This window comes from Mustela erminea, chromosome 6, assembly GCF_009829155.1.
Source record: "Mustela erminea isolate mMusErm1 chromosome 6, mMusErm1.Pri, whole genome shotgun sequence".
Classification (NCBI taxonomy): Eukaryota; Metazoa; Chordata; class Mammalia; order Carnivora; family Mustelidae; genus Mustela; species Mustela erminea.
The window spans coordinates 11,866,205-11,892,718 of record NC_045619.1 but is presented as its reverse complement, the minus strand read 5'-3'; the positions used below and the strand labels follow the sequence as shown (position 1 = coordinate 11,892,718).

At 52.0% G+C, this 26,514-nt stretch overlaps 1 protein-coding gene and 1 long non-coding RNA gene across 9 annotated transcripts; one reads left to right on the top strand and one right to left on the bottom strand.

Moving 5' to 3' along the window:
- Positions 1-2,536: 2,536 nt before the first annotated feature.
- LOC116592849 lies at positions 2,537-9,085 on the bottom strand. 6 transcript variants are annotated; one of them, XR_004286629.1, is made up of 7 exons: positions 8,898-9,083; positions 7,796-7,976; positions 7,451-7,487; positions 4,486-4,630; positions 4,316-4,400; positions 3,468-3,599; positions 2,537-3,065 (listed from the first exon to the last, which is right to left on the bottom strand). It is a non-coding gene; the product is annotated as an uncharacterized LOC116592849 (long non-coding RNA). The 6 variants fall into 6 exon arrangements; XR_004286628.1 differs by having other exon boundaries at positions 3,468-4,400; positions 4,539-4,630; positions 8,898-9,085; XR_004286626.1 differs by having other exon boundaries at positions 3,468-4,400; positions 8,898-9,084.
- A 6,005-nt stretch (positions 9,086-15,090) lies between these two features.
- On the top strand, positions 15,091-24,587 carry APOL6 (apolipoprotein L6). Of its 3 annotated transcripts, none has more exons than XM_032346442.1 (5): positions 15,091-15,487; positions 18,596-18,681; positions 20,648-20,768; positions 22,725-23,544; positions 24,381-24,587. In XM_032346442.1, the coding sequence occupies exons 3-5, from the start codon at positions 20,698-20,700 to the stop codon at positions 24,495-24,497; spliced, it is 1,008 nt and encodes a 335-aa protein (XP_032202333.1). In that variant the 5' UTR covers positions 15,091-15,487; positions 18,596-18,681; positions 20,648-20,697; the 3' UTR covers positions 24,498-24,587. The 3 variants fall into 3 exon arrangements, with proteins under 3 accessions (XP_032202333.1, XP_032202332.1, XP_032202331.1); XM_032346441.1 differs by lacking the exon at positions 15,091-15,487 and adding an exon at positions 15,494-15,709 and having other exon boundaries at positions 18,600-18,681; XM_032346440.1 differs by lacking the exon at positions 15,091-15,487 and adding an exon at positions 15,494-15,709.
- The last annotated feature ends 1,927 nt before the right edge of the window (positions 24,588-26,514 follow it).

Below are 26,514 nucleotides of genomic sequence, written 5' to 3'. Positions count from 1 at the left end.
AAGGCATGCAGAGTGTTGGTTAAATTAATTTTTAAATTTAAATGTATCTGATAAAGATCTAAAGAGGTAAAGGGGAGGAGATCCCTGGAAATATCTGGGAGAAAAGTATTCTGACAGAGGGGACAGCAAGTGCAAAGGCCCTGAGGTAGGAGTGCATTATGCTTATTCAAAATATTGTCATTGTTACATTGGCATAGCATTCTGGTTTGTGCACAAAGCAGTTTGAGTGAGATTTCTGTCACTTGCAGTAAGAAGACTCCTACTGACACAGCTTCTCTGATCACTTCCAAGGAGCAAATGCTCCCTCTCCCGGATCCTCCTATCTGTTGTCTGTACCTCTTACCACATTTATTGTCAGTGCTCTTGGCCTCACACAGCTGCCTTTATTTTAATTCATGTGTTATTCAGAAATAGTGTCAAACACCTGCTGTCTGCCAACCAGTATGCACACTCCTATCCTGGTCTCAAGATTATCCCCCTTTCACAGATGTGGTCAGGAACGTCCATAGAGAAGCCCTTTTTCCCAGGGCCACGCTCCCAGGCAAGGGCAGAGCTGGGATTTGAACCCAGGCTTGTCCAACTCCAAGCTTACTGGTTGAAGACACGGGGCACAGCCTTGGGAAGAAAATGAACTTCTCCTTTGGAGCTCATCTGCCGTTCAAGCCACAGCTCCACGGTAGGACAGTGGTACCCTGTCTTCATACCACTTCGGCCAGATGTTCCGTCCGTCATTGAATGTGTATCCCCTCATTTCAGTTCCTATACCCCTTTTAAGGCTAGGATTGCTGTGTCCAGCTCCAGGAGAAGAAAGTGAGGCTCTGACCACCCATGAAAACTCAGGGGTGTTTGCCTGGGCTCCTGGTTCCCACGTCTCCTAATTCCCCCCCTCCTAGGCCCGCAAAGCCCTTTGCCCTGGGCTGCACCTTGCCATCAGCACCCCTTGCTCTGACCTGGGCAGCCTGACACCCCCTGAGCTGAGACCTTAGAAGTCCAGGAGTCCCTTCACAGAGCCACTGCAGCCCCTAGAGAAGATGCTGGCCCGTGGCCCTTTGTCCCTGTTGCCCACCCCAGCTAGGACTCTGGGTTCCCGGGAGGTGGCCCTGCCAGGGCCAGCATCCCACATGCCCTACTCTCCACCTTCTGGTTCCTGGCGGGGTGGAGAATCCTGCTTTGTGGTTTGAATTTCCACTCTCCACTCCCCAGGCCAGGAGAGTGGGTCTGGGCAGCCTAGCTTCCTTGTACAGAAGGCACATCATTTGGAGCTTGAAAACGCAGTCTTCGGCTGCAGATTTTGGCTTCTCAACTCAGCTGCGAGCTTCTCAGGGTGGGAGCTAAGTTTGAGGCGCTCATAGACCGCTCTTAACCCCGGGGAGGGGGGTCTTGCTGGTCCCATCTGTTCTCTCAGAGATGGGGGGCTGGATTCCTGTGGCTGCCCAAAGGAATGACCACAACTTGGGGGCTTAGAACAGCAGAAGCGTACCCTCTCACAGTTGCAGAGGCCCCGAGTCTAAAATCAAAGCGTGGGTAGGCTGGTTTTCTGTAGACTCTGTTGCCTGCCCACCTCCCCCACCTGCCAGCCGCGGCCAGCCACCGTTTGCTTTGGGGCTCTGTCCCTCAGATCTTTGCCTGTGTCTTCAGGCCGCCTTCCCCTTGTGCGTCTTTGCGTCTTATCCTGTACTTTTAAGGATGCTGTCATTGGGTTCAGAGCCCACCTTAAATCCAGTATGATATCGTCCGGCGATCCTTCACTTAATTACTTTGGCAAAGATCCTATTTCCAAATAAGGTCACGTTCACAGGTACTGAGCTTAAGACTTGGACCTGTCTTTCTGGGATCACGAGTCAACCCACGGCAGATGGAGAAATGCAGGCGCAGAGGGAAAGGGGTTCGCTCCAGGATCCCATGGGACCTTAAAGCAGCCAGGGACCTGCCTGTTCTCCTGACACTGGCCAGAGCTCTGGCCCAGCCCACAGTCTGTCCTGGGTTCCCAAGATTCTCTGGGAAAGTCTTCAGTGAAAAACCATCTGGAGACTGTCTGGGCTTCGGGGGAGCCTGCCCTTTCCTGTGCGGAATGGCTGAGAAGACGATCATGGGAGGGAGTTTCCTCTCCTGGTTGGCTCTATGCCTGGGGCCTGGGCTGGGGGACAGGCCCCCCCTGGGGAAGAGGCTCCGTGCTGCCTGCTCGTGCTGTCCCTTCTCCTATCCCCTTCTCTGCAGAGACCAGAGGAGGCTCTGGTCACTACATGGAGGGCAAGAGGAACGAGTTTCCCCCTGAGGCTTTCTTTCCAGGCAATGCTTCCTGCTGTCCTTGGGAACAGCCAGGGAACCTTGGATGGGATTTAAACTGATGCATCCAACTGTAAATCCTCAGGCCTCAGAGGCTGCAGAGAATAATGGTTAGGATTCTGGCTTTAGGGCCGCCTGGGTGGCTCAGTTGGTTAAGATTTTGGCTCAGGTCGTGATCTCAGGGTCCTGGGATCGAGCCCTGTAGTCGGCTCCCTGCTCAGCAGGGAGTCTGCTTCTCCCCTGTGCCTCCTCCGTTCATGCTCTCATTCTCTCTCTCTGTCTCCCAAATAAATACAATCTTAAAAAAAAAAAAAATTCTGTCCTCAGAACCCAGACAGCCTTGCTCAGGCCCCAGCTCTGTCATTTGCTGAATCTGTGGCCTTGGGGACATCACTGACTTCTCTAAGTCTCTGTGTTCTCATTGGTAAAACAGGGACAACAGCAGACTGACCCTACTGCAGTTATTAAAAGGATTAACCTACGCACAGAAAGCCATTATCACAGAGCCGGTAGGAAGTGGAGGAGAGATGGCCTTTGTCATTGCCTATAAACTGTGGGTGTCATTGACAGCGAGCTCAGGCTAAGGGTAAAGTCAAATGTCTGCTGTGATCAAATTATTATGACTTCTAGCCCCCAGCTCTTCCTTGCTGGAAGTTTCTCTCCTCTTCCCAGGTGTCATAGGAGCCCCAGGGTCTTGCTTTTCTGTGCAAATTACAATTCAGGTCCTCCTGTAGCGAATGAGCAGGAGCCATTTGAGTCAATCCAGGTTTTAAGAACTTCTAAGAGAAAAGGGGGGACAGAGTCATGGCCAGTCTGATGTCACATACATTCAGGCCTGGTCGGGACCCAAGAGGCAAAAGAGAACCTTAGACTGGTCTCTAGTACCTGTGGCTGAGACAGAATCCTGGGGTCTGCCCTCTTCTTATAATGTGGGACCCCCCCATCCCAGGGCGGCCAGATCTGGGAGTCAAGCTGCCGGGGCTAAGGCTATGGCGGTCTGGTCTCCTCATGGGCATCAGGTTTATGGTGCTGATCATGGCCATGGGGACTGCCCCCGCTCTTCTAGAAGACCTCTGGGCCGCCCTGCAAATCCGCCCACCCCTGGCCAGCAACCCTTATGTTCTGCATAGCCCAGGATGAGATGTGAGTTTGGGTTCTTACGTGTCAAACCAAATACTCACTTTCTTTCCCGTGGAATTTTACCATCTAGAACGAGGGTCCAGAACCTGAGACATCGGGCAGTGTGGGATATCCCGGCAGCCGGGGTTGGTCTTCTCTGGGCAGAACCATGCGCCTCTTTCTGCCAGCAGTTCCTGAGAACCACGTTGGACAGGACCCACAGACAGGAAGAGTGAGCAGCGTTATCCTTACTGATGGGGTCACAGGGACTTAAGGTGTGTATGGGGGGGGGGTGTCTTGGGGCATAGCAGGGGGCAATAGCTAAATTAAATTCCTTCTGGCCCCTCTGGCCCCTCCCAGCTCTGCATCTCTGCCACCAGTTCCCACGAGCCCGCCCTCCTGCCTCAAAATGTGCCTTGCCCGGGGACTGAGTCTAGTCCTGTGCCAGGCCTACCCCAACTTCTCTGGAGTTCCGGCAAAAAACACATTCTACCTCTCTCCAGATTGGAGCCTCACATACTGTGGGCTGTGGAATTTAGGTTGTGTGGGGCCAACAAGGGTTCATGGTGCCAGGAGGGAATGGCCAAGGAGAAAACAAGATAAAGGACAGGCCCCGCCCCCCCCCCCCCCCCCCCCCCGTGCCTCCCAGTGGTGGGTATGCAAATGCACGCATTTGCAGTCCGCCTCATGAGACAGCCAGGAAGAGACCAAGTCTCATTTTGTGTGGATGGCCTTCTTGGGTGCAAGTGGGGGTCTGGAAAGATCCATGGGAGAGAATAAGGCTTGGATCCAAAGCCATAGTCAAGGACGCAAAATAATGGAGGTTTTTCAGCCCCCAGAATCTCCGAATCATGGAATGTTAGGTTCTAAGAATCATGGAGTCGCAGCCAAGAAAAGGACCCTAGCTCACCCAGTGGGATTTCCTCATTTTACAGATGTGGGCAGGGAGCTGGCGATTTCAGGGCAAGCCTCATTCCTGAAGGATGAGCTCCTCCCTGTGCAAGACAGGGAGGTCACAGGGGATCCCTCACCCCTCGACCCCCAAGCCCCCTGGCCAGTCCCTAGAGCCAACTTGCCCACCTATGCAGGGGAAGAGGGACGCCTCTTCCAGCCACAGCAGGAAGCGAGCTGACCTAGGTCTGTTGGCCTCCAGCCAGGCTCCAGTGGCCTCCGGATTTGTATCCTTGGCCCTCGAAGGGCTTCCTGGAGCCACCCCCAGCAGTTCCTTGGATACATAAATAAAGACTCTGGGTAAGATGTCACCACCCCCAATCAAGCAAGAAGGCAAGTTTTGTGGCCAGAGAGACTGCTCTTCTGTAAGCAACTTGGAAACACTGGCCACCAACTGTCTTTTCCAGAAGCCCACGTCTGGAGAGGTTAGCAGACATCTGAGATGGTCGGCTCCATTGGAGCAGAATGGGGGGGGGGTGGGCTCAGCCAGGGATCTGCAGACAGGATGCCCAGATCCCACCCCCGACCCTCTTGGAGCATCAGCTACTGGGCAAACTAATGCTTTACAAGATGCTATCCGGGCGGTCCCTGGGCCAGATCAACAGCAGCCCCGCTTCGGGACCTGACCCCATCGTAGAGAACAGTCATGAGCTAACTCATCCACAAGAACACCCCCTTTTTTGGGGCCTCGTTTCTTCCTCCCTCCAATCTCACGGCTCCAGGGAGAACTTCCAGAAACGGTCCACTGCTTTTGCTATGGGGCAGGGGATAGGACCCGGGCTGGGGAATCCGAGAACCCCATTGCCCTGGCCACAAGGAACCAGCGGGACGTGGGACACAAAGCATCTTCTTACTTCATCTGGAGGGGGAGATGCCCTTACATCCACAGTCCTGGAACCAGGAGGCCGGGAGTTGGAATAGACACGACGTTCTGTTCTCTCTGCTACAAGAAAAACCTACCTATACTGGGACTGAATGAGGCTGGTACCCCGGAAGAAACACAGAGCTGGGGAAAAGGAAAGACAGAGAGAGAGAGAGAGAGACCTATGACCATGATGAGGTCCCTAATCTCAGGACATAAAGGTTCAGGAGCTGCCTGAAACCTGTAGATTTCCCTTTGGTTTCATGAGCTAGATCAGCAGCTCCCGTTCTATCTACCTGCACACGGCAGTCCAGAAGGCACACACAAGCCCGGGATGAAAGGTGTATGATTTTCATGAAACAATGTTTATACCATTATTAGGCATGATACATTCTTTTTTTTACAAAAAAGATTTTACTTATTTATTTGAGAGCGTGAACATAGGCTGTGAGTAGCGGCAGAGTGAGAAGCAGAAGCAGGTTCCCTGCTGAGCAGAGAGCCAGAGGTGGGGCTCCATCCCAGGACCCTGAGCTCAGGCCCTGAGCCGAAGGCAGACGCTTCACCAACTGAGCCACCCTGGTGACCCTGAATGATACATTCTGATACTTTCTATTCTATTCCATGCCATTTGCTTTTCCTACCAGTGGAGACCCATTAAATTCATCTCCTGACATACTCAAGGTTGTGATCTACAGTAAAAAAACCACCAAACAAACAAAAACCAAAAAAACCACCAAGCTCGGTCAGTAGCCTTCCAATAAATCCATTGTTTTTGCCAAAGCTAGTTCAAGTTGGGTTTGCCACTTGCAACTCCCAAAATATGCTGCTGGAATTCACCCCTTGCACGCTCTTGGCCGCCTAGCCAGCCTCGTGCCCCCCACGCTGGACCAGGCCACTGTGAGGAATACAGTCTGCGTCTATATATTCCTCTGTGGAAGGGTGCTGTGGGCTCCTGGGAAGGGCTTTAGAGGCAGGAGAACAGGGATGCATGCAGACCTCGATTCTAACACCAACCCTGGCACTTAGTGGTGTCAGACACTGTGCCCTTGGGTAAGGTGCCCAGACCCACAAGCCTCAGTCTTGGCAACTGTAAATTGGGCTTATATTCCCTGCCTCTTAGATGGACTACGTGGACAGAATGAGTTCATGTGTGAAACTCTCTGTGATATTGTGATTTATAATAAGAAACATATTTTAGGGGCACCTGAGTGGCTCAGTCAGTTAAACATCTGTCTCCAGCTCAGGTCACGATCTCAGGGTCCTGAGATCGAGCCCCACATCGGACTCCTTGCTCAGTGGGAAGTCTGCTTCTTCCTCTCCCCCTGCTGCTCCCCCTGCTTGGACTCTCTTGCTCAAACACACTCTCTCAAATAAATAAATAAATAAATAAAAATCTTTTTTAAAAAAACCCATATTTTGGGGGTGCCTGGATGGCTCAGTCAGTTAAGCACCAGATTCTTGGCTTAGACTCAGGTCATAATCTCAGGGTTGTGAGATCGAGCCCAGCGTCAGGTTCTGTACTCAGCCCGAGTCTGCTTGAGATTCTCCCTCTCCCCTCTATCCCTCCTTTACCCTCTTAAATAAATAAATAAATCTTAAAAAAAAAAAAAAAAAAGGAAACGGATTTTTTTGGTCTTCAACTCCAATCTGGGCACAGAACTCCTAAAACCCTTGGGATTTCCTAAATCCCAATGAAGGTGTCTTTTGCTAAGTTCATAAGGTCATTTTTAGAATGCTCCTACATCACCTGAAAACGGGGGCTGGTTTCCAGCGGAGCCAACTATGTGATTAGAGGGTTGGAACTCTCAGTATATTCCCCCCTACCGGGGGATGGGAGAGGGAAAGAGGCTGGAGATTTGAGTTTGATTCCCCGTGGCCAATGATTTACTCAGTCATGCCTATGGAGTGAAGCCTGAAGTTCCTGACATCAAGCCCCACATCAGGCTCCCAGCTTGTGGGAAGTCTGCTTCTCCCTCTCACGGGAGAGGGCACAGAAGCTCCACACCTTTGCCCCAGACCTAGCCCTGTGTCTGTCTTCCATCCATCCATCTGTTCCTGACTTCGATCCTTTTGTGACAATCTGGCATTCTAAGTTTGTGAGCCCCTTCCCAAATTAACTGAACCCAAGGAGGAGGTCATGGGGACCTCTGATCTATAGTCACTAGGTCAGAAACACAGGTGACAGCCTGGACTTGCGGGCTCCGTCTGCAGGTGGGGGAGGGGCATACTTACAGGACTGAGCCCCTAACCTGTGGATCTGATGCCATCTCTGGGGAGACAGTATCAGAACTGAATTAAATTGCCGTCAGTCATCTCTCTGGTGTCAGAGACTTGTTTGCTGGTGTAGGAAGTGCACATGTAGGAAGCAGGTGCAGAATTGTACGCTCCAGGCACAGGGATCCAGGGCAATGTTCTGCACTTGGCGGTTCCCATCCCTCCAAGCCCACAATCACAGAAATCTGGATTTCTCAGGCGGGGTAGGAGAAGGAGGGAAATGTGCCCCTAAGAGCATCTTAAAATATCCCGTGAAAGGTGAGTCCAGTGTGTGTAACAAAGCGGTAGCAGAGACATGCGTACCTGGTGATGGTCTTCCCATTGTCAAGGTGAACTCACTGGACCCTTGCAGGAACCGGGAGAGGGTGCTGGAGGCGAGTGAGGACAAGCAGGAAGGACTGGGTTCAGTGCTCTCTGCCCTTTGACTGCTGCCTCTCTGCTCCCTTCCACTGAGGCCCTGGGGCTTCCAGGGCTGATTGCAATGCTGTGGGGACAGGAAGGGAACTTTCACTGCATTTGGCAAATTGTGCTCCCCAGGCACGCAAGGAGGGAAGAGATTGCCAGAATCCAGGAATTTCAGGGTCAGGGTGCTCCTTTGGCCCTTTCTCCCCAGCACATGGCGGTCGCTTTCTGAGCTAAGGTTGCCCAAGGATCACAAGATCCCTTTCGGGCTATGAGTCCTGGAGCTGTGGTTTAGGATTTTTCCAACAGTGGCCCTAAAGCGCCCTGCTCTGAGGGTCCCAGCTGGATGTAGTTGTGCCGGTGTCCCTACTGCCAGGCACCTTGGGGGTGGGGAGTGCCTGTCAGCTGCTTGGCTGTCTTCCATGTGCAATCCTGGGGGCCTCCCTGGCAGCTCTAGGTAGGAAGAGAGAGTGCCTGTCTGCAGCTCGGGGCCCCACTGAACGAGGTACGCAGGAGCAGAGAAGAGCAAGTCCTGCAGGAGAGTTCTACACAAAATCAACATCATAGTCACTTCCAAGGGCACAGCTCAGTGGCAGTGAGTACATTCACGTGGTCTTGCCGCCATCACCACCACCACCACCCCCGCCCCCGCCTCGACACACACACACAACATCCACCCCAGGGAGCTTTTCATCTTGCAAAACTGAAAGACATGGTGTCCCCATCAAACACTAAATTCCTATTCCTTCCATCCCCCAGCCCGACAACCACCATCCTCCTCTGGGTCTCCTTGAGTCTGAGTCCTCTAGGGATCTCATTCAACTGGGATCAGAGTGTAGTTGTCCTTTTGTAGCCAGTTTCTTTCACCACACGTAGAGCTTCCCAGGCTGATCTGTGGCAGAGCAGGTGTCAGAGTTTCCTTCCCTTTGAAGGTTGACCAGTAGTCTGTCCAATGTGTTGACTATATTGTATGTAAAACAAGCATATTTCAGTGCGCACTTACCTCATTTTGTTTATCCGCGGACACTGGGTGGCATCTACCTTCTCACTATTGTGAATAATGCTGCTGTGAACACGGGCGTGCAAATATCTCTGAGACTCGGCTTCTAATTCTTTTGCATCTATAACCAGAAGTGGCATTGCTGGATTATATGGTAATTTCAGTTTCAGGTGGTGAGGAACCCCATCCTGTTTTCTGCATGGGTGGTGCCATTTTACTTTCCCACCAGCACCACACAAGGGTTCCAGTCTCCCCACATCCTTGCTAACACTTGTTTTCTAAAAAAATTTTCTTGAAGGTTTTACTTATTTATTTGAGTGCGCACTTGTGAGAGAGAAGACGAGCAGGCGGTGGGAGAGGGGTAGAGCAAGAGGGAGAAGGAGACTCCCCACTGCGCAGGGAGCCCCACGCAGGACTTGATCTCAGGACCCCAGGATCATGACCTCAGCTGATGGCAAACGCTTAACCGACTGAGCCACCGAGGTGCTCCTGAAATTTTTTTAATAATCGCCATCTTAACAGGTATAAGGGGGCAGGATCCTATGGGGATGGGGAACCCAGCTGTTCGCCTGCTCATCTGCAGGAAGCGACATGCCGGGGACTGCAGAGGGAGTAGGGTGGCTTCTGTCTCGCAGGATCCTTGCAAGCCACAGCCCATGCGCTCTTTCTTCCAATAACCAAAGTGCAGAGCCCAGGAACCACTGGGTAGGGGGCAAGGGGCACCATCTGTCCCAAAATGTGGCTTCCCACCCCATGACTTGAGGCTCTACGTGTCCAGAGGTTTTGATATTCCTCCAAAGGGGGAATACAGTCACCAGTTTACTTAGTAATTGTTCAGCTCAAGCTGAAAATGTGAGCTGGCCTTTCCAACAGCACACGTAGCTTTATCGAGCTATCATTAACATACCATACATTCCACCCATCAAAAGGACACATTAGTGGTTTTTAGTACATTCCTAGAGTTGGGCAACCACCAGAAGTGTCTCCAGAACATCTTCTTTTTTAAAAAGATTTTATTTACTTATTTGACAGACAGAGATCACAAGTAGGCAGAGAGGCAGGCAGAGAGAGAGGGGGAAGCAGGCTTCCCGCTGAGCAGAGAGCCCAATGTGGGGCTCGATCCCAGAACCCTGAGATCATGACCTGAGCCAAAGGCAGAGGCTCAACCCACTGAGCCACCCAGGCACCCATCTCCAGAACATCTTCATCACCTCCAAAAGAAACCCCACGGCCATGAGCAATCACTCTCCATTCCTCCCTCCCCCTGGGGCCCCTGGAAGCCAGCATTCTCCTTTCTGTCTCTGGGCACTTGTCTACTCCGGAAACACCATATAAACGGAATCACACTCTGTGTGGTCCTCTGTGCCTGGCTGCTGTCACTCAGCATGACCTCCGGGTCTATCCATGTCGTAACATATGCCAGGAACCTGATCCTTTGGTATTGCCAAAGGAATATTCCATTGTACGGATGGAGACCTTATGTTGTTGAGCCATTCACGAGGTGATGGGCACTGGGCTGTTTACACTCTTTGACTGTTATGAATAATGCCTCTGTGAACATTCATGCCCAAGTTTGGGATACATATTTTCATTTCTCTTGGGTGTATACCTGGGATTGAAATTGCTGGATTATATGGTACTTCTATGTTTATCTTTTTTTTTTTGGATCCAGAAGAAGATGGATTTACTTAGCAAAATCCTAACTTTTCGGACCGATATCCATTTTTCTGACTTTTTAAAAATCGAAGCAAAATACATAGGACATAGAATTAGCTAATTTTTTAAAAAATTATTTCTTTATTTTAGTGGGTGTGTGTCTGGGGGGGGGAACAGAGGAAGAGGAAGAGGGAGAATCCCAAGAAGACACCTGCTGAGAGCAGACCCCAATATGGGGCTAGATCTTACAACTCATTAGATCGTGACCTGAGCCGGAATCCTAAGTAAGACACTCAACTGACGGAGCCACCCAGGTGCCCCTGAATTAGGTATTTTAAAGCAAACAATTCAGTGTTTAGTACATTCGTTTTGGGGGGTGGGTTTGAAAAGATTTTATTTATTTATTTATTTATCTGACAGAGAAAGAGAGAGAGAGAAAGAACACCAGCAGGAGAAGCAGCGGGCAGAGGGAGAGGGAGAAGAAGTCTTCTCCCCAAAATTTGCTTCTCAGTTTTTGGCTAAGATCAAGTGTAGGCTTCCCCCCAAAGCAGGGAGCCTGATGTGGGACTCGATCCCAGGATCCTGGGATCAGGACCTGAGCTGAAGATAGACGCTTAACTGACTGCGCCACCCAGGCACTCCAGGGTTTAGTACATTCGTAATGGGGTGCAACCATCACTTCTCCCTGGTTCCCGAATGTTTTCATCACCCCCAAAAGAAACCCTATGCCCATTAAGAGGTTACTCTCCAAGCCCTCTCCCTCTGATCTCCCTGGCAACCACTCTATAAACTTAGCTGTTTTAGGTATTTCACGGAAATGGAATCATGCAACATGTGGCCTTTGGTGCCTGGTTTCCTTCATTTAGCAGCAGAAGACCTTTGGGGGTTCATTTATATTATAGCATGTGTTGGTACTTTATTCCTTTTTATGGTGAATGATATTCCATTGTATGTATATTCCATGATTTATGCATCTACTCACCCACTGATGGCATTTTTACCTTTTTGAGGGACTCTGGACTGTTTGGCGGGACTGTTGTTGAAAAAGGTGGTTGACTGTGTTTATCAAAGGAAGTAGGACCATTGCCAACATGCCCTGGGTGCTGTGGGGAGGGGGGTCCGTGCCCACTTGCCCTACCATGGCTAAGGGGAAGCTGCTGGAAGGCTACCTCCGCCCCGTCCCCGATTCCAGGACACATGAAGCTTAGGGTCTGCCCTTCGGAAAGGACTCCAACTTAGTGAGGAGTTGGCTGAAGACAAGGGGATAAAACAATGGGTAATTAGGAGGAAAGTCACAAATACCCACCATGACCTTGATCTAGTTCTTGTGAAGCCCTTGGAACAGCATCGGGCACACGGCAAGTGCTCGGTAAATTCAAGCTGTGATGATCACTGCCATCATTATTACTAATATTTTTGAAGCTGGCAACAATATCGTGAATGCCAGTTTCATAAAGATTATCTCCAAAAGATTGCAACCCCCTGCTTGATATGTCAGCATGATTTTTCAGAATTTTTCTTCCCTCTCCTCATTCCTTTTATTATCTACTAGGGGTGGTTAGACTTACCGCTGAGGTCATAGGCTGGAGAATGTCGATAAGGGCTGTGATAGAATGAAAGAAACCCGGAGACCCTGGATCCATTGGGTAGATCATTGCCAGCAGATACAACCCCTGGGTGTGACTTCCGGTACAGCTCTTGGGGAGAAGCAGGGACATCCAGAGCAGTATCTGGGTGGTCCTGTCTCATAAGGACTTCTTTAGTCCTAAACCTGGAAGGAGGGTGTGTGGGGGCGGGGGGCACAGCGCAAAGGATGTGATGCAGAGGACACCTGTTGCTCTCGCCTGCCCGGCATCCTTTCTTGGCCGAATCTAGGAACAGCGCCCCCTTCCTTTGGGTAACTGCCTCTGCTCTACCGCATAGGGTTCTGGTGGGCGCACTGACCAAAAAGCACACTAACTGTACCTCCCAGCCTGGAGAGCTCAACTGTCTATGCCCCCGACTCCAGATGCAAGGGTTGGAATCCTACACCCCATGAGATAGTATTTGGAGGTGGGGCCTTTGGAAGGTGAACAGGTCACAAGAGTAGACACTTCAGCAGCGGGATGGGTACCCTTCTAAGAGACCCCCCACCCAGCTCTGTGGTCCCTTCCACGGGTGAGTGCAGGAGAAGTCAGCAGTGTGCAACCCCGCAGTGGGTCCTCACCAGAACCTGCCCTTGCTGGTGTCAGGAGCTCAGACTTCGGACCTCCACGACGGTGAGAAACTAGTGTCTGTTCTTGACAAGCTGTCCAGTCTGCAGTATTTTGCTATAGCAACCCCCGAAGGACCAAACCACGCCCCAAAACACACCCGGTGACCTCCGCTGGACCAACCAGTTTCTCTCAAAGGATCACAATGGATGAGAAGGGGCAGGTGGCTGAGTTGTGTCGGATCGAGCCTCCCGAGGTGTCCTCCTGGGGGCAGGTAGCTGGCGGCGGGCTCCCTGTCCTCTCCCAGGCCTGCTGGGTCCGCCCCACCTCTGAAGCTAGAGCTGCCTCGGGGGTGTTCCAGAACATTCTTAAGTTACATTAGCCTGAATCAATCTCTAGGGCTTGTGTTAGAAAAACTTAATCAAACCACAGCTCCAGGCAGCCCAGAAGAGTCTGGCTGTCAGCTCCCTAATTCTCCAGCACCAGGGACTGGAGCCAGGTCCCCAGAGGGCACGGCAACCTACAGGGCCTGATTCCGAACATCAGATTAACTGATGGCTGGCTTTCCTACCATCCTCATTCAGGTCCCAAAAGGGAGGCGCTGGCTGGTGTGTTTGGTAACAGAAACTCTCCAAGCCTTTGACGAGAGCATGTATAGTTCCCTTGAACTGTGTGATGTCTCCCTCCCCAGCCCCCTTGGCTGCCGATCTCTCAAGAAATAACAAAGAACAAGAAATCATCAGGATGTTGGGGTCAGGGGGTGCAGACCTGGCCTTAGAGAAGTCCCTACAGAGAGGGGGTGTAGGACTGGGAAAGCAACAGGCGGAAGGAGGGACAGGAGCATCAAGGCAAGGGTTCGTGTCGCAGGTGCAGCTCCTCCCCAGGACGGTCACATTCTGGCAGAAGTAGAAAGAAAAGTCTGTGTGGGGGGAGGAAGGAGGCAGCTGGGAGCAGAGAAGCCTAGGGCAGAAGCCGGAGCCAGAGAAGGCCCTGTGGTGTGTGTTTGGGTCAAGAAAAGGGCTTGACCACCTCCTCCCCTGCCCTCGGGCCTCCCCAGCTCATACTCTGCACCCCCCGCCCCCGCAGGTCCCCAAGGGCCTGAACAACTTGGATGTGGGCCCAGGGCGTGGGCCCCTCACTTGCTCCCTGGGTGCGTGGGCGGGAGGCGGATGTGGCTGAAACCAGAGCCCAGGGGCCACCACCAAGCCAGCAGCCAGCTAGATGGGCTTTCCCAGACCCAGGCAGCTGCCACCCCGTGGGGCGGTGGGACACAGGAAGCCCTGGTGGTGGGCAGTTCAGGTCCGAATTTGTCTGAACATTCACCCGCTGAATAGCCAACTTTGCCCAAAACAGTGTCTTTGAAATCACAAGAGACAGAGGGAGCCTCGGGTGAGTTTGTAGTCAGCAGGGTTGGGGCCCCTGAAGAAGGGGAGGTGAGGTTTACAAAATGAAGTCACTTGGCTGGGTGACAAACCACATGTTTTCTGTGTCACCCCAGAAGCGGCATGTCCTGCACGTAACATTATTTTGCTCTCCCCGGGCCTCCTGGGGGTCTTGCATCACCAGCCCTGCTGTGGTAAACACCACCCTGGTCCAGTGGCCAGCCTGGTCCCCGAGGAGGACCCCTGGTCGCCGGGGAAGCCTCGGCATCTGGGTCCATTGCCAGGGAGAGCCTCTGTCAAGAGTGCAGGAGGCCAGGATTCCAGGGCGCCTCAGGCCCCTCCAAGTCCCAGCTCAGCAGCCCACCTGCCTCTCATTCCTCCTCCCTGCCCGGAGGGTCCCTGCAGAGCCGGGGATGGCTGGCTGGGCCACCCGGTCTGCCACCAACAGCCCCCAGTGTGGCCTCTGGAAGAGGGTGGGGGAGGGGTGGGGAGACAACCCAGGACTTCTCGCCTTATCAGCGTGACCAAATGACACGGCCCCCCACAAACACACACACGCGGAGACACAGATCTCAGCACACGACGGTGCAGCAGGTCATTCCCACAGATACAGAGGCCAGAACTGCGTCTGCCGTTTCCTAGCTGTGTGGCCACAGGGGAGCCACTGACATCCATGCCCCGGGGTCTCAGTTTCCCCAGCTGTAATGCAGGAGAGTCACGACCAGAGTCCTGTATCTCAAACCTTTGGGGCCCGTTGTGTTTCAGAGTTGCCCATGGTTCGGATTCATGGGAAGGTTTCGGAAAGTCTTCTCAACCCCCTCGCCGCCCTAATCAGTCACATGCTACTATTTCTCCAGGAAGCCATGAATATGCAAATGAAGCGGGAGACTCAAAAACCATGTCTTTACCACCCCTCCCCCACCCCGGGGGGTCAGGGTCAGGTCCCTCCACCACCCAAATTATGAAAACACGTCTCTTGTCTTCCGCGACTTCGGCAATTCACAGTTACAGGTTCGAGACATCAGCCCTGGCCCATCCCCCAGCTCGGAGGGCAGGAGAACGATGTGACAGCACCCACAACGGCCACTGGTGACGCCCTGGGGCTCCTTCCGCAGCTCGGGGCGCAAGAGCTGTTTTGATACCCATTTCACAGCTGCAGAGTCGAGGCCAAGGGCCCGTGAGGAACAGGTCGCCGGGGACCGAGTCCTCGCCTTGCTGGCCCACTGTCTTTGCGCCTGGCACACGGTGAAGACCGAGCAACGGGGGCTGGGGCCTCTGCCTACGGTTCCACCGCTTTCCTTCACTACAAGGGCTAGAAGAGAAGGAGGCACACAAGGAAAACAAAAGTGAAAATCATTTCTCGGTAAGCCCTGCTCTTGCAGGAAGTGTTGTTTCAGTTTGTGTCATTTCTGTGCCCGCAACGCGCACATCCCAGCTCTCAGCAGACTGAGAAGAGGCCAAGTAGAGCCTCGGGCTTTCCCCGGAGGTGGCGGAGCCTGCTGGAAAACCAGCAGAACCTGCTGGAGACTCTGCGCTGCACATCAGTTCCCCCGCAGCACCCCGCCAGACCAGAGGCCCTGGAGAGGTGAGGACAGAGCCTGGGGTGGGGCTCCTTATCCCCCTGGGCCCCCGAGGCCTCAGCGAGACAGCCTGGCGGCGGAGGAGGGGGGCTAGAGGCACTTGGCTGGGGACAAAGATCTGGGACCAGGGCCACCGGGAAACCACTTCCCGGTCCTGCCTCGGGAAAGGCCTGAAGCTCAACTTTTTTTGATCGTAAATCAGAGTAGGACTCGCCGCTCCGGGGCTGCTTGAAGTTTAAACGGAAACAAAATTACGAAAGTGATAGGACAGACCAGAATACACCTCCCCTCTGCCAGCTGGGGACCCCCCCAGAACCAGAGCTAGACCAGAGGGACGGTCCCCAGAGTGTAGGAGTCCTTGCTGGTGACCTGTGTTTCCCGTGAGGGTCATCCTTGGCGAAAGAAAGAGGCTGAGTGACTTGTTTCCAAAGTGCAAAGACAACCAGCAGGGTTCCCGGGACTGGAGGTTTATCAGGGGGAAGGAGTAGACTTGGGGAAGGGAGAAAGCTTCCCTGCTGTGTCTGCGTGTTTCGCTGTTTCTTTTCTTTTCTTTTCTTTTCTTTTTTTAATAGACTTCATATTTTATTTATTTTTTTAAGATTTTATTTATTTATTTGAGGGAGAGCAAGAATGAGAGAGAGAGAGAGAGCATGAGAAGGTGGAGGGTCAGAGGGAGAAGCAGACTCCCTGCTGAGCAGGGAGCCCTATTCAGGATTCGATTCTGAGACTCCAGGATCACCACCTGAGCCGAAGGCAGTCACTTAGCCAACTGAGCCACCCAGGCACCCCTAGACTTCACATTTTAGAATAGTTTTAGATCTACAGCAAAAGTGAGGGGAAAGTACAAATTTCCCATACACCCCCTGGCTCCTTCTCCCCCACTATGCACAGCTCCCCCCATCAACATCCTACACCAGAGCGGGACACATGTCAGAGCTGGTGAGCTTACACTGACACACCATTATATCCCAGAGTCCATAGTTTCACTGGGTTTCTCTTTCGGTGCTGTATACTTTATGGGTGTGGGCGAATGTATAATGACGTGGTCCATCCACCATTACAGAATCTGGAAGAGTAGTCTCCTGACCTAAAAATCCTCCGTGCTCTATTAACCACTCCCTCCCCCCAGCTCCTGGCAACCACGGCTCTTTTTATTGCCCCCAGAATTATGCCTTTCCAGAATGCCCCATTGGTGGAATCACACAGAATGTAGCTTTTTCAGGCTGCCTACTTTCACTTAGTCATATGCATTTAAGGTTCCCCCAGGTCTTTCCACGGCTTGATAGCTCCTTTCTTTTTTTTCTTTTTTAAAGATTTTATTTATTTGACAGACAGAGATCACAAGTAGATGGAGAGGCAGGCAGAGAGAGAGAGAGAGAGAGAGAGAGAAGCAGGCTCCCTGCTGAGCAGAGAGCCCGATGCGGGACTCGATCCCAGGACCCTGAGATCATGACCTGAGCCAAAGGCAGCGGCTTAACCCACTGAGCCACCCAGGCGCCCCTGATAGCTCCTTTCTTACAGTGCTGGGTAATACTCCTCAATCTGGCTGGACCACTGTTTGCTTACTCACTACTCAAAGAAATCTTGGTGCTCTCCAACTTTTGGCAATTACGAATATAGTTGCTATAAATACCTGCGAGCAGATTTTTGTGTGGACACAAGTTTTCAAGTCCTTTGGGTAAATATCAAGGAATGTGATTGCTGGAGCATGGTCAGGGTATGTTTAGTTTCCTAAGAAATTCGCAACTGTCTTTCAAAGTGTCTGCATTCCCGCCAGCAATCCGTGTGGGTTCCTGCCACTCCATATCTATCCTCACCAGCATCTGGGGTTGTGATGTTCTGGATTTTAGCCATTCCAATAGGTGGATGCTATGGTATTTTTACGTTTTCATTTCGAGATAATGGTAGATTCACATGCAGTTGTAAGAAATAATACAGGGAGAACCTATGTCACCCAGTTACTTGGATTCCCTGGTGTCAGGTTTTGCAACATTGTCCTAGGGTATCACAACTGGGAAATTGACATTGATACAAACCACCAACTCATTCAGAGTCCACCAGCTTGACTCCCACTGGAGTGTGTGTGTGTGTGTGTGTATGTGTGAGCATGTGTGTGTATTTAGTTCTAGGCAATTTCCTCCCATGTATAGATTTGTGTGGTTAACGCGAGAATTAAGATACCCAACAATCCCTTAACCTACCCTTCATAGACACGGCTACCTTCCTGGGCTGCTCTGACTTTGTCTATTCTAGTTTTAACTTTTCTGGGTCACTGTGCTTCAGATCTATTTCCTGTAAGCCATGTATGTGGTTGGTTTTGCTTTCTAAATGGATATCAGCGTCTTTTCCTTTCGATAGAGGATATTTATCCTGTTTATAATTGCAGAAAGTGTAGGACCTCCTGCATTTATTTATTGGGGTTAGTATTTTCCTCAACATTTATTTATTTATTTATTTATTTATTTATTTATTTATTTATTTGGGGTTGGCATTTTCCTAGCTAGTTCACAGAGAAGGAAAAAGAAACAGAGCAGTGAGTTAATTTTCTTGAAATTTCAGAATTGGGGCACCTGGGTGGCTCAGTGGGTTAAAGCCACTGCCTTCGGCTCAGGTCATGGTCTCAGGGTCCTGGGATCGAGTCCCACATCAGGCTCTCTGCTCAGCAGGGAGCCTGCTTCCCCCCCTGCCCTCTCTCTCTCTCTGCCTGCCTCTCCATCTACTTGTGATCTCTCTCTGTCAAATAAATAAATAAAATCTTTAAAAAAAATTAAAAATAATAAAAAAAAAGAAATTTCAGAATTTCAGTGGTAAGTGAATATAGAGACACTGTCTCTATATTCACGATAGGTCGGTTTCCTCCTCTGGAAGGTTAAAACAATGTCTCTTCCCAGCCAGGCTCCCTGTTCTTCGGATACGGAAAAGAGCAGAGATGCCCTTCTGAGCTTCACAGTAACAGAGACCCCTGAAATCTGCCCAGGTAAGCTTTCCTCCATCCCAGCCATTTTCATTAGAAGATAAAGCAGAATCCACGGATGTCTTTGTAAGAGAAAGATGGGAAGGAGAATGCCTCCCAGAACATTTAAAAATACAAAGATGCACCAGATGTGGCTTCCAAAATATCAAATTCTTTGTTCTCCTTGTACCTCACCCACTGTTCCTTCTCCATTTCTTGCTGCTTTCTTGTCTTCTTCCTGGGCTTACCTGTCGGGGTACTCCGGACCTCAGTCATGGACCATACTTGACCTTTACCAGTACTTTCTTCCTAGGGCTCTTATGCAATTTCATGGCTTTAAGTACTTTCTGTACAGATGGCTCCCAGATTGAATCTCCCAGCCAGAACAGGGATCCTCTATCCGGCACCGCTTGGATGTCTGATGGGCACGTCCAACTTAACCCACCCCAAACTGAAGTCTGTTTCCTGCCCAGAAAACCTCGACCCTTCCCATCTCAGGAAATAAAATCTTCCCTGTAAGTCTTTGATGCCCCAAATTTGACTCAGCCTGAAGTCATCCTGGCCTCTGCTCTCCCACGTCCCACATACCCTGAGGAATCCTGGGCTTCCTGCAAACACAGTCTCTCTCATTACTCTGCCAGTCTCGTCCAAGCGGCTTTCCTCTCTTGCTCTAACCACCACAACAGCTTCTAACTGATCTCCTTGCTTCCTGTCTTGCAAATCTGGAGTCTCTTTTCCAATCATCTAAGTTAGATCAAAGCCACTGCTAGCCCATTCAGTGCCCTGGAGCTTAGTAGAAAAAGCCCACCCAGCCTGCAAGTGGATATAGCTCTGACGTTACTTTCTTTACAACTGGGCACCTGGGTGGCTTAGTTGGTTGAGTGTCTGCCTTTGGCTCAGGTCATGATCCCAGGGCCCTGGGTTCGAGTCCTGCATCGGGCTCTCTACTCAGTGGGAAGTCTGCTTCTCCCTCTCCAACTCAAATAAATAAATAAAATCTTTTAAAAAATGGATAGCAACTTTGTGCAAGCAAGCACGCACCCCATCGAAGTGCTCATTTCTCTAGGTAAGACATAACACCCCCCCATCCCTGGCCCCCAGGTCTCAACACTTGGCAAGCAGATGGATTTCAGACCCCACCTATATGCGCTGGCAGGATTTTTTTGCAGTACTCATACTATTCATAGAATATTAAAATGTCTGTTGGAATGTAATTTTTACAAAGGGACCTCATAAGTTGTTGCCTTGTTTGTGAAATGATTTTTAATCAATATAATCAATTCATTCATAATAGTCCATGACCAGAAACAACCCAAACATGTTAATCGACGGAAGAACAGATCAACAAATTGTAGTGTATTTGCTTATTTGAGAGAAAGAGAGAAGAGCCAAGGGAGAAGGGCAAGCAGACTCCCCACTGAGCTTGGAGCCCGACGTAGGGCTCGATCTCACCCCCCTGAGATCATGACCTGAGCTGAAATCAAGAGTCTGATGCTTAAGCGGCTGGGCCACCCAGGCACCCTGCCGTGTATTTATAGAATGAAATGCTCGATAGCAATCATTTTTAAAACCAGTGATACCCGCAACAGGAGCGAATTTCACACACATTAAGTTGAGTGACAGAGGCCAAACAAACAAATTACTCCATTTATATGAAGCTTAAGAACAAGCGAACTGATCGGTGGTTATGGAAGACTGGTTACCCCCCGGGGTGGGGTGAGTGGGGCTGCGAGTGAGTCAAAGAAAGTTGCTTTCCTCCATCTTGATCAGGGCCGTGATTCCTCGGGTATATGGCTACGTGACAGTTTCTTGAGCTGAGGATTTGACTTTCTGTGTTTACTACACTAAAGCAACTGCGGGCGGTAGTTTGCAAATATTTAGTACGTTGCCAGTATTTCATTACTATTTTGATTTTACGTAACCTAAAATCCTGCGGCAAATCTTGAAATTCACAAGGTTTCCTGGCACCTGCGGTGACCTTGTTTTCTAGGTGTGCAAGCAGAACGTCGTGTGACCCCCGAGCACGCCTCTAATCCTCCCATGGACCGAAACAGCTCAACTTTGGGGTGGCAGGAGCCCCTGGACGAGGAGGCAGGGATGGAAAGCCCGAGGTAACGGGGAGGGCTTTGTCCCTGCAGAGGGCGGCTCCGGCTGAAACGCCTCAGGCATCTTCCTGATATCCACAGGGGAACGAATACTCCACGGCCAAGCTGCATATTTTGAAGAGAAGGCCAGCTCCTTCAGGTGCCCGACATCGGGCAGTAGGCCTGGAAGGGCAGGAACTGCCCGGCTTCTGGGGTGGGGCCCGCGTGGGTGCAGCCGTTACCGAAAGAGCCGGTTGGTGTTACCGCATGGAAGGAGTCTGGCCCTGGGGGCCGCTCCGCAGACAACACCCCCGTCCCCCAGGTTCAAGTACAATGTGGGCAGTCAGCCTGAGTCCGCTGAGTGAGCCGGGGAAGCCGTCTGGGAGGCGGTGCCTTCTGGAGGGGGACGGCCACGCTGCCCGTCAGCCGGCCCTGGGGCCCCGTGAGGAAGCGCGGTGGCGGGAAGTCCACATCGGAGACGTTTGGGCTCATTCAAAAGCACAAGAAGCCCAGCAGCACCTGTTCTCGCTCAACTACGCTCAACTACGCTAAAGACAAAACTTGCCTGGGGACACAAAGTGGGGCTGTCTGTTCCTGCACCTCCTTGCCCTTTTGTCTCCCTGTCCCCATTCACCCTGAGGAAACACAAGGGCAGGGATGGCCGGACTGTGGCATCCGCAAAGGGTAGGAGTGTCCAGCAGTGTCCCCTCTCCTGGCCTTCATCCCTCCCCCTTCGCCCTGCGAGCCCCCGGCAGCCTTCTGCGCTGTGAACTGATTTACAGCAGGTGATTAACTGATCACGGGGCCTGAGTAAGCTCGTTACTATCGCTAAGGGGTTTCCTTGGAAGTATATTTGGTTTTTCACCTTTTCCATTGAGAAATTACGTGTGTGTGTGTGTGTGTGTGTGAAGAGACAGAGAGATTGAAAGGTATATGCATATAGCCTCGGGTGGGGAACGCCTGACATCGGCTGACAGAGGAGAGAGAAGCAACCCCGGGGGGTGGTGGGCTCCAAGCTCCATCTCCACCTTGCGCGTCCCTTTGGGTGAGTCACCTTTCCTCTCTGGGCTTCTGTTCCCTCTGATGACAAGTAAAGGCAGTAGCTTGGACCCTGGGGTTCCTTCCGGTTCTGATTCTCTCCTCTAGGCCGGTGAATGCCGTCGCCAGGCCTCCTAAGCTCTCGCCCTGGAGATGCACCAATGGTCCTCGGCATGAGGAAAGTGCCCAGAGGAATAGACTTGCTCATTCCCGACACTGCTGTCCCACAAAGGCCACACTCCACTGGGGATGACGAACATCCCTTAATACTTTGTACTGTGAGACCCCGGGGAAGAGAGGCCCTTTGTCCCTGACATCTTCCATGAAGGACCCATCCTATCTGCTTGAGTCATCCAATAAAGCTGGCCAAGTGCCGAGGAGAACCTTCGGAATATTAGTGATAATTGACCTCAACCCTCTCGGTGTTCAACCCCAGAAGGAGGCAGAGGCCAGCACAGAAGCCGAACTCGAGGTCATGGCGGTGTAGGCTGCGTTGTACGATGTGGCCTCTCCTTCCTCTGACTCACCTCCACCTGGCCTCCCCTTTCTCCTGCCTTTCCCACACCAGTCCCCCCATTAGTCCCAGCTTCTTCACCTGGCCTCCGTTCTCAGCATTCCCTCACTGCCCCTCCTGGGTGTCCGTCTCTTTGAACAAAGCTGCACGCGCCCCTCGGGTCTAATCTACCTTCTCCATCTCTTAGGCAAGGCTCTGTTTCTCCCATTTGTCCCTCCAGAAACCCCTTTTATGTGTTTCTGCTCTTCATAGAAGCTACGGCTCCCAACAATGCTCCCCCATGGTCGGGTGAGAGGTGACAGGACTATCAGGGAGAGGTAGGAAGGATTCAAGACTGGCAAGAACATCCAGAAACCGCGATGGGCCTGACTGAGAATGTGACTTTCCCATCTGAGAGACTTAAGCAAAACCTTTATTTTGCTCACCCGCAGGGACCAGGAGGACATTCTTCTGCAGCAACAAGATAGAGACCTGTCGGCTGAAGAAATAATATTTTTGGAGGAGTTTCCCATCCTCAAAGAGGAGCTAGAAGAGGAAATTAGAGAGCTCTATGCCCTTGCAGACAACATCGACACAGCCCACAAAAGAGTCACCAAGACCAACATGGTGGCCACCTCCATCACTGTGGTCTCAGACACCATGAGCATCCTGGGTCTGGTCCTCGCGCCAACAACAATAGGAGGAAGTCTCATGCTCTCTGCCGCTGGTAAAGCTCTGGGGACAGCAGCCAGCCTCACCAGCATCTTCACTGACGTTATGGAACACTTCCAGAATCAAGAAGCTCGAACCCGGGCCAGCAGCCTAGTGCCCACCTGTGGCCACGAGGTCACGGAGGCTCAGGAAAAGGCCTTCCATGCCATAAGTGTCGGAAAGAAGGCCTTCAGCTGTGGAAGTAACATCAGGGATGTCAAGAGGAACATCCGTGCCTTTCAGGTGGCCAGAGCCCACCCGCGCCTGGCCACTGCCGCCAAGCGTCTCCTGACCACCGGCCAACTCTCGGCCCGAAGGAGCAGTCAGGTGCAAAGGGTCTTTAAGGGCACAGGGGTGGTGGTAAAGAAAAGTGCTCGCGTGCTGTGTGGAGCTGTGACTGGCTTCTCCCTCTGCCACGACGTGGTCACCCTCCTGAGAGACTGGAGGCAACTGAAGGAAGGAGCAGGAACCAAGATGGCAGAAGAGCTGAGGGCCCGTGCTTGGGAGCTGGAAGACCAGCTGACAGAACTCACCCAGCAATACGAGAGCCTCCAGCAGCAGGTGACACTGCCACATCCCTCGCGGGTAGGGCTGGAGGGAGGGGGGGAGAACTAACCGGGGCTTATGGGCACCAAGATTTAAGGAGAGGTTGTTAAGGGAGTGTGTGTGTGTGTGTGTGTGTGTGTGTGTGTGTGTGTGGTTTTCTTGGATGTTCCTGAGGATGTGGCACACCTAGTGGCCCGGGAAGGGGGCGTCCAAATGACATCAGGGACCTCTCGATGGCACCTGTCTTGGACAGACCTGGTCATGGCTTCTATTTCTGTCTCAGTGCTCCTGGAGATCCGTGTGCTGGAAACAGGGTCCTCCCAGGTGTGCAGAAGAGGCCACTGAGCCACAGGGAGTGTCGCAGACTGAAATGAGTGCCCGAACCTTCACAGGTTGAAGCCGTCAGCCCCAATGGGGCTACAACTAGGACTGCAACTGGGACTGACTCAGGTCCTAGGAAGGGGTGATCCTATGAGACTGGTGTCCTACTAAGAGGAGGGGGTAATACAGGAGGGCACGCTCTCTCTCTCTCTCTCTCTCTCTTTCTCTGCCTGAGCCCACACAGAGGGAAAGTCCATGAGAGAACACGGCAAGAAGGTGTCTGCCTGCAGAGCCAGGGGGAGGGCCCAGCAGAAACCCAACTGGCTGGAGCCTCCAGGACTAGGAGAAATTCCGCTAGGCCAGCCCCAGCTGTCGGAGCCCGGGAGCTTCTGTGACTCGCAGCTGGGGGTGGCGGAGTCAGGATACCAAGCCAGGAAGCCTGCCGGCAGAGGCAGCACACAGAGCCGCCCACCAGGCTGCCCCGAGCTGTCGGAAGCCCTCCAGTGACTGGTGTTTTTGTTTCTTTACAGAACCTCCTGCAAGAGGAAAGGCCCAGGATCTCATCTTCAGGCGGAGCCCCGGGGTCTCTGGCTCGGTCCCCAGACAGGCGTGGGGAAGCGGGACCCCAGGCGACAGGAGAGGATTAGGGCGGGCTGAGTCCAGGCGCCTCTGAGCAGAATTAAAGGGGACAGGGACGGGACAGGCTGGATTGGCAGAGGCGATGCCTGGAGACTCAGCCACCAGGACGTCCCACTGGGGCCTGAGGGCGCCGTCCGGGGTGAGCGTGGCGAGGTCCGCCTGTCCTGCCTGTCCTTCGCCTCATTCCCGCTGCTTCTCCTGTGCCCCACTCCCTCACGTGCACACAGTAGGTCTGCACGAAGCATGTAGCGATCCGTGTGGGCTCTATATCCCACGCAGAGGACAGGACAAGAGGGTCCCTGAGGCGAGGGACACCTCGAGCTCACCTTTCCGTGGCCCCGGCTGCCTGCTGTGCTCCTTCCTCCCCCATCAGAGGTAACGCTGGGTGAGACCGGGGTTTGCACTCACTGGAACCCGCTTCCATCCGGATTCCATCCGGAAGGAGAGAGGCCCAGGAGCCCTCCTCTCCTCCCCAAGTTCAGACCAACTTGGGATGTCCTCGGAATCTGCGAAGACCTCGCCAAGCTTCCCAAATCACCTGTCTTCAACCTACTTCTTTCTTATGTTTTAGCTACTATTTTGAAAGCAGTGCATGGACATTAAATTCAAGTTTTTAAAATTCAGGCGGGGGTACCGGGTGGCTCAGTTGATTAAGCGTCTGCCTTCAGTTAAGGTCATGATCCCAGGGTCCTGGGATCGAGTTTCGTATTTGGCTCCTTGCTCAAGGGGGAGTCTGCTTCTCCTTCTCCCTATGCCCACCACTCCCCATCTTTGTGCTCTCTCTCTATCAAATAAATAAATAAAATCTTTAAAAAATAATAAAATAAAATTCAGGCAAGTAAAACATAAGAGTTATTTTTGAAATTTTAAAAAAGATTTTATTTACTTGTTTGAGAGAGTGAGAGAGAGCAGGAGCAGGGGGAGTGGGAGAAAGAGAAGCAGACTCCCCGCTGATCAGGGACCTCAATGTGGGGCTCCATCCTGGGACTCTGGGATCATGACCTGAGCCGAAGGCAGACTCCTAACTGACTGAGCCACCCAGGCGCCGCATAAGGATTAGAAATAATGCATGAACCAAGGGTGACGATTGTTGGCAGTCTGGTATAGAATTTTGATCCTGTGCTTCTCTTGCTTTAGGGTGTTCAAGTGTTCAAGCCTTCCATACTTGTCCTGAGACTGCCCACTGGGCACCCTCCCTCAAGATTCATACTAGATTTTTTCCCTCCAACCCAGAGTTTTCTCTCTCTCATTCTCAATTCCCTCATTTGCCCTCAGATCTAGAACTTTCCATGTTGCTGTTTCCACTTGGCAATATTTTCCTACCATTCTCTATTTCACTCAGTTTTTACTGATTTTTTTTTATGTTACAAAATATTCTCTTGATTATATATATAATCGTTTAAATTAGACACGTGTTAGTCATCACTTTCCATTTTAGGTAGCCAAAGACCACCTAAAAAGGGAGGTTATTGATTCTTGTGCTTAGACAACTTAGGGGTAGAGCGAGTTTCAGGTGTGTCTGGATGGAGGATAAAAATGGTGTCATCAGGTCTTTGTCTTTCCATGGCAACCTGATGACACGCCTCATCAGGTTCAGAAAAGAGCCCCCCCCACAGCTCCCTTCCCCCACCCCTCCCCTCACCCCCTCCCGCACCCCGATGCCGTCCTTCCAGCTGGGTGCTCCCAAGAGGAGAGGAGCCTGATTGGTCAGGACTGGGTCACATGCCTTGACTGTGCCAGAGGCTGGCCTGAGCGGTAGGCGCTGTAGGGTCCCTGTAGGGTCCGCGAATGGAGAAAGGAAGCAGGAGATGAAGAGCAGCCGGGCTGCACTGAGTGCCCTCCTCTCTCAGGAACATTTAGATCATTTCAAAAAATTTTTATGCAGGGGCACCTGGGTGGTTCGGTGGGTTAAAGCCTCTGCCTTCAGCTCAGGTCATGATCCTTGGGTCCTGGGATGGAGCCCTGAGTCGGGTTCTCTGCTCTCCGGGGAGGCTGCTCCCCCTTTCTCTCTGCCTGCCTCCCTGC

Coding starts and splice junctions, on each gene's coding strand:
- APOL6 (XM_032346442.1), top strand. CDS start 20,698: ATGGACCGAAACAGCTCAACTTTGGGGTGGCAGGAGCCCCTGGACGAG. Junction 20,769..22,724: donor GCAGGGATGGAAAGCCCGAG/GTAACGGGGAGG, acceptor GCTCACCCGCAG/GGACCAGGAGGACATTCTTC. Junction 23,545..24,380: donor ACGAGAGCCTCCAGCAGCAG/GTGACACTGCCA, acceptor GTTTCTTTACAG/AACCTCCTGCAAGAGGAAAG.